Source organism: Crocuta crocuta, unplaced genomic scaffold, assembly GCF_008692635.1.
Source record: "Crocuta crocuta isolate KB4526 unplaced genomic scaffold, BGI_CrCroc_1.0 scaffold337, whole genome shotgun sequence".
Lineage (NCBI taxonomy): Eukaryota > Metazoa > Chordata > Mammalia > Carnivora > Hyaenidae > Crocuta > Crocuta crocuta.
The window spans coordinates 4,506,192-4,525,499 of record NW_027528873.1 but is presented as its reverse complement, the minus strand read 5'-3'; the positions used below and the strand labels follow the sequence as shown (position 1 = coordinate 4,525,499).

Sequence of the window (19,308 nt, the reverse complement as noted above, 5' to 3'; positions counted from 1 at the left end):
GCTGATATAACACACAGTTCCCAGTTGCTTAACACTACTAGAAATAATAAGAAAAACATCTCCAAGGAAGATTCAAGGGAAGTAAAATATATGTTTTTGATTAAAAAAAAAGTGTGAGGAATGGAGATGTACTTTTTTAAGGAAAGAATAACTGTAGAAATTTTGTGAAAAAGGAATCTCTGGAAAGGAATTGTATATGTGGTCAGGACTAAGATTGGAATGAATAGATTTTAATACCAAAACTAAACTGGTACAAAATTAAAATTTTATTTTCTGTTTTTTTTTGTTGGTTTTAAATATAATTTTTTAATAGTTTATTGTCAAGTTGGTTTCCATATAACACCCAGTGCTCATCCCAACAAGTGCCCTCCTCCATGCCCATCACCCCCCTTCTGCTCCCCCCCAACCGCCATCAGCCCTCAGTTCTCAGCATTCAAGAGTCTCTCATGGTTTGCCTCCCTCCCTCTCTCCCACTAGTTTTCCCCTTCTTCTCCCCCATGGTCCTCCGTTAAGTTCCTCCTTATCCTCCTATATGTGCAAACATATGGTATCTGTGCTTCTCTGCCTGACTTATTTCGCTCAGCATAACACCCTCAAGTTCCATCCATGTTGCTACACGTGGCCAGATTTCATTCTTTCTCATTGCCATGTAATGGCATTCCATTGTATAGATAAACCACATCTTCTTCATCCATACATCAGTTGACAGACACTTAGGCTCTTTCTATGTTTTGGCTCTTGTTGAGAGTGCTGCTGTGAACATTGGGGTACACATGCCCCTATGCATCAGCACTCCTGTATCCCTTGGGTAAATTCCTAGCACTGCTATTGCTGGGTCATAGGGGACTTCTATTGTTTCTTTGGCTTCTATATTGTTTATTTCTGCTTTGAGTTTTATTATTTTCTCTTCTCCTACTGGGTTTGGGGTGCTAGTTCCTGTAGGTGCGCTGTTAGATTTTGCACTTGCGCTTTTTCTAGTTTCTTGAAACAAGCCTGGAGAGCAATGTACTTTCCTTTCAGGACTGCCTTTGCCACATCCCATAGAGTTTGGATTGTTGTATTTTCATTTTCATTTCTTTCCATATATTTTTTAATTTCTTCTCTAATTGCCTGATTGGCCCATTCGTTCTTTAGTAGGTTGTTCTTTAATCTCCATGTTTTTGGAGGTTTTCCAGACTTCTTCCTGTGATTGATTTTGAGTTTCACAGCATTGTGATCTGAAAGTGTGCATGGTATGATCTCAGTTCTTTTATATTTATTGAGGGCTGCTTTATGTCCCAGTATGTGATCTATCTTGGATAATGTGCCACGTGCCCTTGAAAAGAAAGTGAATCCATGGCCTCAGGACGTAGAGTTCTAAATATATCTGTCAAATCCATCTGGTCCAATGTGTCATTCAAGTCCTTTGTTTCTTTAGTGATTTTCTGTCTAGTTGATCTGTCCATTGCTGTAAGTGGAGTATTAAAGTCCCCTGCTGTTAGCACATTCTTATCCATAAAATTGTTTCTGTTTGTTATTAATTGTTTTTTATATTTAGGTGCTCCCATATTTGGTGCATAGACATTTATAATTTTAACACTTCCTTATAGATAGACCCTGTAATTATTATATAATGCCCTTCTTCATCCCTTGTTACTGTCTTTACTTTAAAGTCCAGTTTGTCTAATATTAGTATAGCTACTGCAGCTTTTTTTTTTACTTCCAATACCATGATATATATTTCTCCATCCCCTTACTTTCAATCTGAAGGTGTCCTCCAGTCTAAAATGAGTTTCTTGTAGATAGCAAATAGATGGATTTTGCTTTTTTATCCATTCTGCTACCCTGTGTCTTTTGATTGGGGCATTTAGTCCATTTACATTCAGTGTTATAAATATATGGGTTTAGAGTCATTGTGTCCTTTTTCAGATTCATGCTTGTGGTGGTGTCTCTGGTATCATGCATTCCTTGCAATATTTCCCTCATAGAGTCCCCCTCAGGATTTCTTGTAGGGCTGGTTTAGTGGTGACGAATTCTTTCAATTTTTGTTTATTTGGAAAGACTTTTATCTCTTCTTCTATTCTGAATGACAGGCTTGCCAACTAGAGGATTCTTGACTGCATTTTTTTTCTGTTCATCACATTGAAGATTTCCTGCCATTCTTTTCTGGCCTGCCAAGGGTCAGTGGATAGGTCTGTCACCACTCTGATAGGTTTCCCTTTGTATTTTAGGGCCCTTTTATCCCTAGCTGCTTTCAGAATTCTCTTTGTGCTTATATTTTTCCAGTTTCACTGATATGTCGTGCAGAAGATCAATTCAAGTTATGTCTGAGGGGAGTTCTCTGTGCCTCTTGTATTTCAATGTCTGTTTCCTTCCCCATATTGGGGAAGTTCTCTGCTATAATTTGTTCAAGGTCTCCTTCAGCACCTTTCCCTCTCTCTTCCTCTTCTGGAATTCCTATGATACAGCTATTGTTCCGTTTGATTTTATCGCTGAGCTCTCGAACTCTCCTTTTGTGTTCCTGGATCTGTTTATCTCTCTTTTTCTCAGCTTCCTCTTTTTCTATAATTGTGTCTTCTGAATCACTTATTATCCTTTCTGCCTCTTCAATCTGTGCATTGGATGTCTCCATTTTATTATGCATCTCATTTATAGCATTTTTTAAATTCATCACAACTATTTTTAAGCTCCATAGTCTTTGTAGCAATAGTTTCTCTGATGTCTTCCATGCCTTTTTCAAGTCCAGTGATTAATTTTATAACTATTATTCTAAATTCTTGTTCATTTATGTTGCTCATATCTGTTTTGAGCAGTTCTTTAGCTGTCATTTCTTCCTGGAATTTCTTTGGAGGAGAGTTCTTCCGTTTCGTCATTTTGGTTAGCTTTCTATCTCTTGTTAGTTTTAAAAGCTTGTTATGCACTCTGCACCTGCGAATGCTGCTGTACCAAAGAAAGCTCTTTGACTGTTCAGGGCCTTTCTGTTCAGGAAGTGTTCTTTGGATGGTGTGTCTTGGTCTCTCTTGTTGAGATCTTGGTTGAGATCTTTTATTTCCCTACTCGTAGTGGTATTTGGGACTCTCCACCATGTGTACTTTGGCTTGTTTCTTGAGGTAGCCCTGGAAAAGAAAACTGACAGACAAACACACAGGGCACAAAGGCACACAAACGCACAGACAAATACAACAAACATGCAAACCGAAAGGAAAAGGAAGGGATACACACACACACACAGACACACACAAAAGAAGTTGGAAGGAAGACAAATAATAAAAATAAAAATACATAAAAAAGAAAAAGAAAAACCCCAGCAGACAAAGGACAGTAAAGCATAGAACCAGAATTCCCAGCTACAAATAAAGAGCCAAATGTATGCAGTGCTGATGGAGGAGCATATACAAAGAGAGAAATGACAGGGCAGGGATGAAGCAAAATTGGAAATGAAATGAGCGGACAGAGAGACTAAGAGGCTTAATTCCGAGAGAGAAAGAGGGGAATATGGTTAGAGGTGAGGTGAAAGAAATGACTATAATGCTTCTCAGAGAAACTATATAGTCTGATTACTCCAGAGAGAGAGAGATAAAAAGGTAGCAGTGGAGGTGTAGAATATACATCTAGAGAATGGATTAAATGCGACTGTTTAAGCAAGCCAGTGAGCAGAATTAATCATGGCAATGCATCCATGTTGGTCTTGCCCTGGACTCCAGTAAAAAAAATTAAAAAAAAGGCAGCTCTCTAGCGGGGATGGGAATGGTTTGGTGTAGGCCGGTTTTAGCCTCCAGTGCATCCTGTGGTGATCCTGCCTTGGTGGTTGTGGGGAGAAAAGTGGCAGCGCCCCAGTGCCTTCTTGAACCAAGCATTACAACTCACTCTTTTGGGTCTGATCTCCCTGTGCGGCGGGCGTAGCCAAGGTGGACTGTACTCTATGTCCCAAGCCAGGCCTCGTTTCCAGATCTTAGTCTGCTTGCCACATTGATACCACCGGAGTCCCTCAGAGCAGCTTCAAGCCTCTCACCTCCCCCCTGGGGATTGAGCTGAACCAGAAGCACAAAGCCGCGGCTTCAGGTTCTGCCACGTGCCCTCCAGTTCGAGCTGGCAAGCGGTGATTAGTTTCTCCCGGGGTCTCTTTGGATGAGTGCGTCCTGCCTAGGGTCAGCTGGAGAACAGGAAACCGGGTCCCTCTGTGTCCCGAGCTGAGGTTTTTCTCTTCTCCAGCGACAGGAACAGTGCCTTGAGCAGTTCCAGCCGCATTCTTTTTCCCCTCAACTCACCGTGGTTCCCCGCAAAGGGGTCTCCCTCCTCTCCCTCTGTTTCTCCTGTCCCGGCTGGTTTTTATCTTCCCCAGTTCCACTCACGCTATAAGGTTTCCTTAGCGGACTCTGTCTCCTTTTCCTCCCAAACCCTGGATTCTGTAAGGGTTCCTTCCTATGGCTTCAGACCTTCTCCGTTTGAGAGATGTGTGTAAGTGAAATGTATGGAGTGCCCTACTTCTCCACCATCTTGCCTCTCTTCATATTTTCTGTTTTAAAAAGATAAAATTTGTTTGCACTTAAAAAAATTTTTTTTAACATTTATTCATTTTTGAGAGACAGGGAGTGAGCAGCGGAGGCACAGAGAGAGAGATAGAGACAGGATTGGAAGCAGGCTCCAGGCTCTGAGCTGTCAGCACAGACCCTGATGTTGAGATCAAGCCCATGAACCCCTGAGATCATGACCTGAGCCAAAGTTGGATGCTTAAATGATTGAGCCACCCAGGGGCTCCTTTTTGTTTGGACTTTTGATTGGCTTATGTCTTTTTGCCCTGTAACATTCCAAAGAATTTGCTAAACTATTTAAGTTTATTTGATATGTTAAATGACATGTGAAGCATTGTCAAATATGGGAATCAAGGAACGCCTCTCTGAGAAAGGGACTTCTGAGCAGAGATGCAAAAGATATGAATGAGCAATCACATAGATACATATGGGAGGATTGTTCTAGGCAATGAGAATAGTGGATCCCAGAGAGGGAGTAAATGTTTTAGAAAGATCAGGAGATGGTAGGGGTCAGAGCACCCAGAATTCCATGACCATGGGGAATGTGTTAGAAGATAAAATTGAAGAGAAAGCTGTGCATAGCATAGCAGATAACTCAGGACCTTCTATTCTCTGATAAGCATTGGGAATGCTATTCTAAATGATTGGGAAACCACTGGATGCTCTGTGTGAGGGAGAGCATGAATGAATTTACACTTCAAAATGATCACTAGATGCAGGATAATAATGGGCAAGTAAAGATTCATTAAGAGGCTGTGGCACTGAAAATGATGGAGAAATATGGGGACTGGGATTTTCCTTGTCCCTCAAGCACACCTGTATTGATCACTTGGAACACCCAGGAAATTGATCCACTGACTGGCAGAAGGATCCCCACAGTTGGAGGGAGACAGCTTGGCAGGTGTAAGGTGCACAGAAATGAAAAAGAAAAATGGTGATGTTGCTAAGGAGAAGGAACCCTTTCTTTGGAGAGAGAAAAGGGCGGGTAAGAGAGACGGGTTGAGAGAGCACAAGAGGGAAAACCTCTCTGGACCATGGACTAGGAAGTGAGAAGTACTGAGTGTCCCAGATTTTTTTTTGCAGTCTTTGGAGCTCAAACTCTGAGGTTCTGAAGTGTATGACTTTCTCCGGAGCAGAGCTGTGGTGCATGCTTCTGGAGAGGAGGGAGCTGGCCTTGGAGTGCATAGGGCAGTGTAGGGATCTCCAGGATTCACTGGGAGAGAATGTCACCCTTCCTGGAGGGCTTTTGGAAGAGGGTTTATTGCCTTCCCAAGGACAAAAGACCCTGCAGGTGCCAGCCAACTGCCTTTCATTAGCTGTACTCCAGAGGAAGGGAGAGGATCCACGTGGTCCTTTAAGACTTTGGGTTTTGAATCCCAGCTGCATGCCAAAGAAGAAGCATAGGAGAGTTGTGGAGCTGGATCAGGGTGAGCTGACTGCCCTCACTATTCTGTGGGGCTCCCTGAACAGCTGGGGGTATGAGATCCCCACACAGCAAAGGAAACAATCTTCTGCACAGCAAAGGAAACAGTCAACAAGACTAAAAGGCAACTGATGGAATGGGAGAATATATTTGCAAATGACATGTCAAATAAAGGTTAGTATCCAAAATCTATAAAGAATTTATCAAACACCCCAAAAAATAACCCAGTGAAGAAATGGGCAGGAGACATGAATAGACACTTTTCCAAAGAAGACATCCAGATGGCTAACAGACACATGAAACGATACTCAACATCACTCATCATCAGGCAAATAACATCAAAACCACAATGAGATAAGACCTCACACCTGTCAGAATGGCTAACATTAACAACTCAGGCAATAACAGATGTTGGCAAGGATGTGGAGAAAGAGGAACCCTTTTGCACTTCTCGTGGGAATGCAAACTGGTGAAGCCACTCTGGAAAACAGTATGGAGGTTCCTCAAAAAATTAAAAATAGAACTACCCTATGACCCAGCAATTGCACTTCTAGGTATTTACCCAAAGGATTAAAAAAATGCAGATTCGAAGGGGCACATGCACCCCAATGTTTATAGCCGCACTATCAACAATAGCCATAATATGGAAAGAGCCCAAATGTCCATAGACTCATGAATGGATAAAGAAGATGTGGTATGTATATACAATGGAATATTATTTGGCAGTCCAAAAGAATGAAATCTTGCCATTTGCAACAATGTGGATGGAACTGGAGTGTGTTATGCTAAGCAAAATAAGTCAGAGAAAGACAAATATATGATTTTATTCATATGTAGAATTTAAGAAACAAAACAGATAAACATAGGGAAGGGGAAGAAAAAATAAGATAAAAACAGAGAAGGAAGCAAACCTTAAGAGACTCTTAAATACATAGAACAAACTGAGGGTTGCTGGAGGGGTGTTGGGTGGGGGATGGGTTAAATGGGTGATGGCCATTAAGGAGGGCACTTGTTGGGATGGGCACTGGGTGTTATATGTAAGTGATGAATCACTAAATTCTACTCCTGAAGTCATTATTACACTAGATGTTAACTAACTTGAATTTAAATAAATTTCTTTAAAAAGAGGTAATATTAAGCCTTCTTTATGTTGTAAGATTTTGGCACATGTACATAAAGTCCATTCTGCTTCCAAAAAAAAAAGTCCTCAAATTGCTAGATTTTTTGCCATGCTGATGTCCTATAACATGGCAACAGTCTGCTGCTGAGTCAGAGAAATTAAGATGGGTAAACACTGTCAATTAAATGAATAGTTGGGGCTGTGGGAAAACCAAGATGGCTGTTTAGTTCTTCCCAGCTCCCTGGCAAACACTGTTTTTCAATTTGTACATTCCTTCATGCACCATAGGGCATTTAAGATGACCCAAATTATGAATAGATGTTGGTAGGGAGACTTCTATAATATTGCAAAAACAATCTACCAGGAATTTCTGATTTGTCAGATCATCCTGGAGAAACTGATATTCTTCCCAGAGCCTCAGATCTCCCCACTCTGGACCATTTTAACACCTGCAGCTGGACTTCATTCAGCTGCCACTTACTATGGGTTACCAATATGTTCTTGTTATTGTTTGTATGTTTTGTGGATGGGTTGAAGCCTTTCCCTGCTGCAAAGCTGTGATGCCCTCACAGTAGCAAAGAAACTGTTAGAAAACACGTTTTCCCATTTGGGGCATAGCTTCCACAATCTCCAGCAGTCGAGACACCCACTTCACAGAGCAAATCTTATGAGCCTTCATGAAAACCTTGCAAAACTTGGAATTCTATCAGTATACAAGCTTCTGCTGATCCTTTGTTGTCTCAGGCTATTAAGACCAGCTACTGTAAACCTCTAATATCTTATACTCAAGGATATCATCAACAGGAGGTTAAAGAAACTTCCTCAGATCCCATTTCAAAGGATCCTGTTGGTCACAATGTAGAGCCTGGGGTTTTAGATATTCTGGAAACATTATCAGAGGAAGGTAGCTGTTAAGCCCCATTTGAAGAGGAATCTTACCAAGTGCTCCTGATCACTGACACTGCTGCAAAACCAGAAGGGATGGAGCCTTGAGTACATATTTCTCACCTTGTGAAGGCTCCAACTGCAGCCAGGCCCTGTACAGACCCTAGATACCTCCAGATCAAATTGATGAGGAAGAGAAGTCACGTCGAGGCATACCACTTCTGCCCAGGACTATGGATCAAGACTTTAAACTTTATTATTATTATTTTTTTAAATGTTTTATTTATTTCTAGGAGAGAGAGAGGGAGACACCGTGAGCAGGGGAGGGTCAGAGAGAGAGGGAGTCACAGACTGAAACAGGCTCCAGGCTCTGAGCTGGCTGTCAGCACAGAGCCCGACGCGGGGCCCGAACCCACAAACCGCGAGATCATGACCTAAGCGAAAGTCGGACGCTTAACCGACTAAGCCACCCAGGAGCCCCAAGATTTTAAACTTTAAACATGAAACCCTTTCTCCTTCTTTCTTTTATTCTAACTTTGGCCAGGAAAGATAATAGTCTCATCTGTTTCTCTCCAGGCCATTGTTAAGGGGGGAATCCTTTGGAATTTAGAACAACCTTTTATTTCAGGCTATGAGAAAGTCTAACTGACCGCCTTACTTTTCAAAAGCAAAATAAGACATCTCTTTGGCAACTCTCCAGAAGTTACATTGTTGACTTAGAAAGGATCTGCTTGGAGGCTTTTATGATTCAAGATTCATTCCTCTTGGCAGGTCCCTACATTCTTTAATAAGTGTAAATAAGCCTATGATCAGGAACTTCTCAATTCTTGAAATTATTGCAGAATCTGCTGCTAAAACAACTGCTGCCCATCAAAGATCCTTAGACTCTTTGGCCAAAGTTGTTCTTGATAGTAGGATAGCCCTTGAATATCTTTTAGCTAAGCAAAGAGGTACCTCTGCTGTGGCCCATACCACCTACTATATCTGGATTAACCCTTCTGGGAAAATTGAAACTTAATTTCATAAGATCACTGAGCAAGCTGCTTGCTTAAAAGAATAACTTCTTCAGCAGGGTCTTTCTTTTATTTTAACTAATTTGAGTCTTGGGGGTTATGCCTCTGAAGTACTCTCCAAACATTGGGAATTATCCTGCTTATAGTTATCATAATAATCCCCCTGGTACATTGTAGTCTCTCAAAAGCTTTAAATGCATGTAAACCTAACCACAAAGCAAATGATCTCTCTGAGACTGGACCGTCAGAAAAGGAATGAAGGGGACAACTTACTTACAAATTGTGAACCTAAAGTTGTAACCTGTGAATATCACAGAAACCAGCAAAAAATGATCATGATCTGTGAATACCACACAATGAATAACAGCTGATCAGCTCTGGAGCGATGGCAGACTATGATGCTAACGCTTTAAATTTTGATCACATCTCTCAGTTAAGCTGAAAGCCTGATCAAAAGGGAGGAAATTGTTAAAAAGAAAACCACAGGCCTCAAATGGCAGCCCCAAGCCAGTTAACCATGACTTACTAGCTAACCTATCTGTAGTTTCAACCCCCCAGAAATTTAACCCTTAACCACTCAACATGGGAATTTCCTGGTCAGCACTAGGAAGTTTAATGATAGACTCCTCTGTTCCCCATAGGAAGGTGACCTTGCCTAAAACAGTGGATTCTTTGCCAATAGTTTCCTTTTTTTTTCCTCCACTCTTCTCTACTTCTAAAAATTTCCTTTTCTTTAGCCCTTTGGAGCTCGCCACTTCTAGATAGTGTGCTGCCCAATTCATGCATCAATTAATAAAGCCAATTAGATCTTTAAAATCTACCCCTTGAATTTTTGTTATTTAACAATGTATATGTACATTTAATTATTTTAACAGCATGTTCTGTTTTGTCTTATAACAAAAATGTATGTTTGGGAATGTGTAGTTTTGACCTACATCTATTTATATTAAGCATATACCTATCACTCTTGTTAAAAGAGAAATTTGTGAGGTCAGTTATTTGACTAATGAATGAAACTGCTTTTAAGTTGAAAAATCTTGGTTGTTTTTTCTACACAATTTTTATCCTGACCTTTATTTCAAAGATTATCCCTGGGATACTTAAAAGTCATAAGGTAGATTGCCCACTAAAAATTCTTGAGGCACATTCCCTAGAGAGACTTCTATCTTATTGTTCCTCTTTATTCTTTCCAGGGTTTTTTTTTTTTTTTTTTAAAGAAAGGAAAAAAGAGAACAAAATGTTGGCCATGAGAATACAGTATAGGAGACGGTGGGATACAGTGAAATGTGCCACTGCTAAGGCCCAGCCATCTTACGTTGAACATTTTTGACAGGTCGCCGATCAACAATCAGCCATGTTTGGAGAGTGCTGCTTCCAGGCAGGAGATGTGAAACTAACCATGGGAACTGGGACATTTTTGGATATTAATACTGGAAATAACCTGCAACATAGTATTGGAGGTAGTTAGAATTTATCCTTTTTATCAATAAATATCACTTATTTTCATATTTAATTTTTGTGATACTGTTCCCCATTTTACATTAAGGACACTGTAACATATTTTTTGTTATTATTCTTAGAGATAGTCAATATCCATTTCCCTTCTTTCTGTAAAAGCATAAAAAATGAGAATGATGTTATTATAGAAAAACTCAGGATTAGGGTATTTTGGTCAGTTTTCCAAATATTTACCTATAATACCTGTTATATTTGTTTAGGCTATCTTTCTAGGCCTCTAAATTTTCTTTTATGTGTTAGCAGTTCTTTCTGTGAAGAAAAAAATTTTTGGTGGTAATTCTCATCTAGTGATCCACGCATATATAATGGCGATTGCCAAGCAATTGGTCTCCCTGGTGGAAGACATCCTATGATGTATAAACCAAGAAATTTAGATTGTGGAACAACACCTTAAGAGGCCTGTGGGCTATTAATCTGGGTCATGGTCTCCTACCATGGTTACTGAGAGATAGATTTTAAAATACTTTTTTTACCTTCCATCCCCTCTCAAGCTCTTTTTTTTCCCCCTAACTAGGAAAACAAAAGCTAGAAAATTTGATCATTGCAGGTTGTTTCTACTTAGGAACCTCTTAAGTCGATTCTACTTCTCTGTTTCTAGAGACATAGACCCCATGGCTAATAAAAGCTAATGTTTATTTTTCATATTACATATCAGGCATTGCACTCAGTTCTTTTTATGCATTAACTCAGTTTATTCTCGCAGGAGCTATCTGAGGCACACCACTTTACAATTGAGGAAACTGAGGCTAAGAGGTTAGAAATTTGTGAGACCACTTACTTCAGAGCCACTTTGCTACTTTTTAAGAAAATCAAATTGTTCTACTGTAGTCATCTCTGTAATAAATGATCTATTTATGATATCTGACTTATACTGTTTCTTTGCTTCTAAGGCTTTTATCCACTAATTGGGTGGAAGATTGGGCAAGAAGTTGTATGCTTAGCTGAAAGCAATGCAGGAGACACTGGTACAGTCATAAAATGGGCTCAAGAATTAGGTAAGTCATCTTATAAACAGATTTTACAGGCCACACTTAAAGAATTCAAGAATACCATAGTACTACAGACCAGTGGGAATGAATGGATTGTTCAAATGAGACATAAAAGGAACTAGAAAATGTAGGGAATTATTTTATTATACTGAGATAGTAAAAGGCTAGGCACTAAGACCAGATACCATAAAGAAAAAGAATAATAAACTTAAGTATATTAATTATTAGAATGTATAAGGAGAAGGATGCCATAAACAAAGTTAAAAGGCAACTTGGTAAGAACAATTCATAGTGGACATCAGAAAAATTAATAAAGATGACTAAAAAATGGGGGCACCTGGCTGGCTTAGTCAGTTAAGTGTCTGACTCCTGATTAGGGCTCAGGTCATGACCTCATGGTCATGAGATCAAGCCCTGCATTAGGCAGTGCAGACTCTGCTTGGGATTCTCTTTTTCTTCGCTCTCTGCCCCTCCCTTTCTGAGGGGCACACTCTCTCTCTTTCTCTCTTTCTCAAAATAAATAAGCTTGAAAGAAATGACAAAAATGGACAAAGGACAGAAGTACAGGTATCATAAATCAAATGACTATTAAAAAATGCTATTCAGAGTCACCTGGCTGCTCGGTCAGAAGAGCATGTGACTTTTGATTTGAGAGTTTTGAGTTCAAGCCCCACGTTTGGGTGTAGAGATTACCAAAAAACAAAACAAAACAACGAAAAAATGCTATTCACATTTAATAATCAACGAAATACACATCTGAAAACTGATGTCACCTGTCATCGGCAGAGATTAAGTCGTTTGATGATGCTCAGCATCTGTGGGAATATAGAGAAAAAACTATGCTTGTTTTCCAATGTAATGAATTTTTGAATGTATTTTTTCATCTTTTTAATGTTTATTTTTGAGAAAGAGACAGAGTGCAAGCTTGGAAGGGGCAGAAAGAGAGAGGGAGACACAGAATCTTAGGCAGGCTCCAGTCAGCTCAGAGCCTGATGTGGGGCTTGAACCCATGAACTGGGAGATCATGACCTGAGCCAGTTGGAGGCCCAACCGACTGAGCCACCCAGGCACCCCTCCTTTGTGATGAATTTTAACAAATATGGTCTTTCTTTTTTTTTTTTTATTTTATTTTTTTTTAAATTTTTTAATGTTTTATTTATTTCGAGGAGAGAGAGAGAGAGACAGCATGAGCAGGGGAGGGTCAGAGAGAGAGGGAGACACAGAATCTGAAGCACGCTCCAGGCTCTGAGCTGGCAGTCAGCACAGAGCCCGACGCGGGGCTCGAACCCACGAACCGCGAGATCATGACCTAAGTGAAAGTTGGTCGCTTAACCGACTAAGCCACCCAGGCGCCCCCTAATATGGTCTTTCTGTAGGATAAGCAGGCAATATGTGTCAGTTTATAGAGTGCAGATCCTTTTGCCTCATTCTATTCTTTGTTTCCTAAGAAAACAATGGGAGAAGTATGCAAAGATATTTACATGCATAGGTGTTTAGTGCGGCAGTTGGAAATAAGTTCCTGTCTAATAATAAAGCATTACAGTCTCTCCATACAATGTGATGATGTAGTTGTATATCTTATTGATGTAGAACGCTTATATGGCACATTAAGGAGGGGATGATGCAGTTGTAGAACAGTCAGTATAAATATTTTTTTGCTTTTATTTTACAGTTTTATTGAGGTATAATTCACAAACCAAACAATTCACCCATTTCAAGTATAAAATTCAGTGTTCTTTAGTATGGTCTCAGGTCTGTGCAACCATCACCACAATCTAATTTTAGAACATTTTTATTCCCCCTAGAAGAAACCCCCATATGCATTGGCATTGACTTCCTGTTCTATCAACCTCCCCTAAGCTACCATGGATCTACTTTCTGTCTCTATGGATTTGCCTATTCTGGACATTTCATATGGATGGAATCTAACCATATGTGGTGTCTTGTAACTGCCGTCTTTCACCTTTCGTACCAGGTTCACCCATGTCATGGCATATATCAGTACTTCTTTTTATTGCTGAATATTCCATTATATGGAAGTACCAGAATTTATTTATTCATTCATCAAATGATGGACATTTTGATTGTTTCCACTTTTTAGCTGTTGTGATTATTGAACAGCCTGTATTACATAACCTTATTCTCTGCTGTTGTGCTCCAGTAACACAGGTCATTTTTCCCCTAGCAGTATCACTTTTAATTGCTACATGTCACATCTGCTTGCTCTAGGTGATCCCCATAAGACTTCCCCATGTACTTTTAAAATTACCGAGGACTCTTGTTTACTAGAAATAAGGAAACTGATTCCCCTCTGGGTATCTTCCCAAGAGAGATAATATATCCTTCATTAGAGAGGATGAGATAAGCATTTTCTCACATGTGAACTAATTCTAGGGAGTGAACAGCTACATGTTACTGCTGGTGAATAGGATCTTAGTTTGTGGTCCTGCCTCTCCTCATCCTGGGGAAGAGAAGTGTGGCTTAACCACTGAAGCTGAAGTGGAACCCAGCAAGAACGAAGCCTTAGGTTCTCAAGTAGACAGTGCAGATCCAGGGCTTGTAGATGGCACTACCTGAGTATTGTTGGTGAAAATACTAGAGGCTGCTAAGGACACTCTAGATGTTCTCTATGGATCCAGCCTGCTGACCCAGGAGAAAGTCCCCCTTACGTGGAGAAGAAAGGTGGCCTGGCAAAATCCCTGGAAGAGTCTGCCAAGTGGACATCAGTACTGTTTGGTCTGAACTGCTCCTCTTCCAGCCTGAGTGGGGAGGCCTAATCTTTCTCATATCTCCAGAAACCAGAGCACCAAAGTTTACCCCTCTGCCCCTCATTGCCTGACAACCCCATAACCCTGACCTGACAGAGAGCACAGTGTAGGAGCAAATAGTGCCCTGAATGGGAGTGACCACGCTCAACAGGTAGCTCCTATGCGGGCAGATAGAATGGAAGAAACAGAAGATTAAATTAATACCAACAAAAGTCAAACCTAAAGGGAAGACAGAAAATATTACAAAAAATGTCTGGAAAACATAAAGAGTTTTGAAGAACAAAACCATGATATGTAAAATGTAAAAAGAAGTAGTAATAAAACATAAAATAGACAGTGCTGAAAATCCAAATAAGAATCAGGGAGAATTTGAAAACAAAAAAGAGGAAAAAAATAGAAGATAAAACTGAGAGGTAAGAGATACAGAGGAAAGATAAGAGACAATAATATGTGAATAGTAGTCTTTCGTGGCATATGAAAATGTAATTATGGAAATGGAGTTACAAAAATATAAAAATTGAAGTGACAAATTGAAAATAAATTTCCCTGAGCAGAAGAAAGACCTTACTTTTCAGACTGAAATAGCTTCCTAGTTAAAAAAAAAAAGGATGTAAATTAATACAGTCCTACATGTAGCAATTATCTGGTTTCCAGGAATAAAAAAAAAAGCTTCATGATAGGAAGAGCTGTTTATTTATAAAGAAAAAAAAAACTAGATGAGCATGAAAGTAGTTGTAAAGTTTAGAAAGTGGAACATGTACATATTAGGAAAAAGAGCAATGAGCCAATAATCTGGTGCCTGGCTAAGATAGCATTCATATTAAGTGCAAAAGGGTATTTTCTGGCCATGCAGCATATACTTTCTGAGGAAATTACTGAAGGAGATAGTTCAGCCAAAAGAAAATGGAGCAAAGGTCTCAACATGGGCAAAGCAAAGTACATAAATAAGGTGTATTTCAAAAAAGATTTTTTTCCTAGTAGCAGGCCAGACTTTGTTCTATATTATTTGAATTGGTCTTACACCAAACTGATAAAAGATGTCTTACTGTAATGTAGTGTCTTTATTTTTGGACATTAAGAACATGAAGTACAAAAACCTCCTTAAGAGATTGAAACTATCTTAACACTAAAAAGAGCCTCTAATTAAACTAGGTTTAAATATTTTATGCATAATATATAGTTGTTCTATAAAAAAAGTAATGTTTCTGTTAAAAAGTTTCAAAATGTATTCTGTTTTTTGTTTTTTTAATTTTTGTCTTCTTCCCATAAGTGAGTTTAATTCTGTGGTGTATAACCTCTGGGGTAAAGTCCGGGTCAGGAATAGACTACAAGTGTACATTTTTTCTGTTCTTCATTTTTTCTTTCTGTTCATTTATATTTTCATTTCAAGTTCAAGAAGTGTCTTTCTAAACACACACACACACACACAAATCCTTTTCTCAGTTCCATACTTTGAAAAGCCATAGAGTGAAACATCTCAGCTTATTATGTAATATGGTTAGAAATGAATAGCGGACACAATATATAAATTGTATTTAGCCACTTGGATATTTGAAATGTCTTTTCTTGAGTAGCATAGGAATAAGGGAAACATTTGAAACATAATTTGATAGTGTCCCAAAAATACAGAAATTATAGAAATTAACTATAATTCTGTAAGAGCAGTACTTAGAGGAAAATGATGAATACTTACTAATAAGGAAAAGGAGAGAAACATAATAAACTTCCCAGCCAAATATATAAGGATATATAAATTATAAAACTGAGAAATGATAAAAAGTAAAATTGATAAACTAAATCTCTTTTTAAAATATCCAAGAATTGAAGTATCTTATCTGTGTTTCACTGGGACTGTATACAGTGTGATACATCATGAGAAAGAGGTAAAAATGAGAACTGTTTTAATTATTTATTTTGAAATAATTTCAAATTTAAAGTTGTAAAAATAGCAGAAAAACTTTTGTATACCCTTTATCCCAGATTTGCTATTTTTTTAAGATTAAAAAAATTTTTTTCACATTTATTTATTTATTTAAAATGTTTTATTTATTTCTAGGAGAGAGAGAGATAGACAGCGTTAGCAGGGGAGGGTCAGAGAGAGAGGGAGTCACAGACTGAAATAGGCTCCAGGCTCTGAGCTGGCAGTCAGCACAGAACCTGACGCGGGGCTCAAACCCACGAATCACGAGATCATGACCTAAGCAAAAGTCGTATGCTCAACCGACTAAGCCACCCAGGTGCCCCTTCATTTATTTATTTTTGAGAGGCAGAGGCAGAGCATGAGCAGGGAAGGGAGAGAGAGAAAGGGAGATACATAATCTGAAACAGGCTCCAGGCTCTGAGCTCTTTGTTAGCACAGAGCCTGACGCAGGGCTCAAACTCATTAACTGTGAGACTGTGACCTTAGCTGAAGTTGGACGCTCAACCAACTGAGCCACCCAGGTGCCCCAAGATTTTATTTTTTTAAGTAATCTCTACACCCAGTGTGAGGCTCAAATGAACAACCCTGAGATCAAGAGTTGCACATTCCACTGACTGAGCCAGCCAGGTGTCCCCTAGATTTGCTAGTGTTTAATATTTTACCATGATTGCTTTATCTGTCTGCCTACCATCCATCCATCTATCCTATGTGCTGTGGGATAGATAAATATCTTTATAATTTTCTGAGCTCTTTAAGAATTGATTGCGTGCATCATGCTCCTTTCCCTGTAGTGCTTGTTTCATGGTGCATTTCCTAAGAACAAGAATATTCTCTTACTTACCTGGAGTATGGTTATTAACTTGAGTAAAGTTAACATTGGCTATACTGTAATACTTAAAATTTTTTTAATTTTATTTATTTTAGAGAGACAGAGAATGAACAGGGGAGAGGGGTAGAGGAAGAGAGAGAGAGAGAGAGAATGAGAATCTTATGCAGGCTTCATGCTGAGTTGGGTCGGATCCCACAACTGTGGGATCATGACCTGAGCTGAAATCAAGAGTCAGATGCTCAACCAACAGAGCCACCCAGGCACCCCTTATAAAATTTATAGTCCATATTCCAATTTTGCCAAATGTCCTAATAATGTCCTTCATTGCAATTTTTTCCCAATACAAGATCGAATCCATAATTGCTTAATTGTATAATTTCCTTTAATCTGGAAATGTTTCCTCAGCTTTTTTCTCATGCCAGTGACATTTAAAAATATATATATGCCAATTGTTTTCTAGAATATTTCTGGATTTGGATTCTTGTGACTAGATCCATGTTATCTAGTTTTGGCTGATTCATACATGAATGATAACTGTATCCTTCTTAGAATATACACCTAGAGATAGAAAGTGTCCTTTAGTCTTGTTTTGGTTCTATTAAATTTTGTTCATGTGGGGCTCACTCGGTTAAGTGTCTGACTCTTGATTTTGGCTCAGGCATGCTGTGGTTTGTGAGATCGAGCCTTGCATTGGGCTCTACAACACCAGAGCCTGCTTAGGATTCTCTCTCTCTCTCTCTCTCTCTCTCTTTCTCTCTCTCAAAATAAACAAGCTTAAATAAACAAACTTAAAAAATTTTTGTTCACATGCATAAGATGTTTTCCAGTTTTGCCATTGTATAATTACTGTTTTTCCTTTTTAATAGATGATATGTGGGGAGATACTTTGAAACTCACTAGATGCCCTATTTCTCATCAAACTTCCCCATCCTCTAAATTTAGCATTCATTGATAATTCTTGCCTGCATCAGTTTTTATTCTAATGGTTGCAAAATAGTGTTTGGTAACTCTGTTATCCCTTCTGTATTTATTAGTTAGCATTCTATTGTGCTATGAAGTTTCCACTTCACCCCTTTTATTTACTTATTAGCACTATAATCTCATGGTTTCTAATTCACCAGGTTATAATTCTTACAGTTCTTACTTATTTTCTTGTTCAGTTTGTCCTGGATTTAGCCAGTGAAAATCTCCTCAAACTATCCTCTGTCTTTAAATATCTATATGTATATATTTGTTAACACTTTATTAATTTCTAGCACAAGATTTTTAAAGCTCATCTTATGTTTTTCCTACTTCCTAAGTGGAATTAGCCTTTCCCAATAAGCCCTGATTCCCATGAGTGGAAAGAGGTATTGAAAAATAATGATTGGCAGTGTGCCTGGCTGGCTCAGTTGGTAGAGCGAGCAGCTTTTGTAAGCTTTAAGTAAGCTTTAAGCTTACTTAAAAAAATAATAATAAAATTTAAAAATAAATAAAGGGGCACCTAGGTGGTTCAGTCAGTTAAGTGTCTGATTTTTTTTCTGTTTTTTAAAATTTTATTATTTAAAAAAAATTTTTTTTAATGTTTTATTTATTTCTAGGAGAGAGAGAGAGAGACAGTGTGAGCAGGGGAGGGTCAGAGAGAGAGGGAGTGACAGACTCTGAAACAGGCTCCAGGCTCTGAGCTGGCAGACAGCACAGAGCCCAATGCAGCGCTCGAACCCACAAACCACGAGATCATGACCTAAGCGAAAGTCGGATGCTTAACCGACTAAGCCACCCAGGCGCCCCTATTATTTTTTAGATTTAAATCCAAGTTAGTTAACATGTAGTGTAGTAATGATTTCAGGAACAGAATTTAGTGACTCATCACTTACATATAACTCTAGTCCTCATCCCAGCAAGTGTCTTCCTTCATGCCCTTTGTCCATTTAGCCCATCTCCCCACCCAATACCCTGCCAGCAACCCTCAGTTTGTTCTCTGTATTTAAGAGTCTCTAAAGATTTGCCTCCTTCTCTATATTTATCTTATTTTTGCTTTCCTTCCCCTATGTTCCTCTGTTTTGTATCTTAAATTCCACATATGAGTGAAATCATATGATGTTGGTCTTTCTCTGACTGACTTCACTTAGCATAATATACTTTAGTTCCATCCACATTGTTGCAAATGGTGAGATTTCATTCTTTTTGATCACCAAGAAATATTGCATTGTATATATATAGATGTATATGCACATTGTATATATAGAAGATGTATATACACATCTTCTTTGTGCATTCATCAGTCAATAGACATTTGGGCTCTTTCCATACTTTGGCTATTGTTGGTAGTGCTGCTATGAACATTGGGGT

At 38.9% G+C, this 19,308-nt stretch overlaps 1 protein-coding gene across 4 annotated transcripts in view; it reads left to right on the top strand.

The window, feature by feature from the left end:
• Nucleotides 1-19,308, top strand: part of GK5 (glycerol kinase 5) — an 83,798-nt gene that overhangs the window by 40,099 nt on the left and 24,391 nt on the right. For all 4 annotated transcript variants that reach the window (XM_077756722.1, XM_077756723.1, XM_077756725.1 and 1 more), the window contains 2 exons: nucleotides 10,286-10,412; nucleotides 11,361-11,465. In XM_077756722.1, the coding sequence (XP_077612848.1) occupies nucleotides 10,286-10,412; nucleotides 11,361-11,465 (232 nt within the window). The remainder of the gene's footprint in view (nucleotides 1-10,285; nucleotides 10,413-11,360; nucleotides 11,466-19,308) is intronic.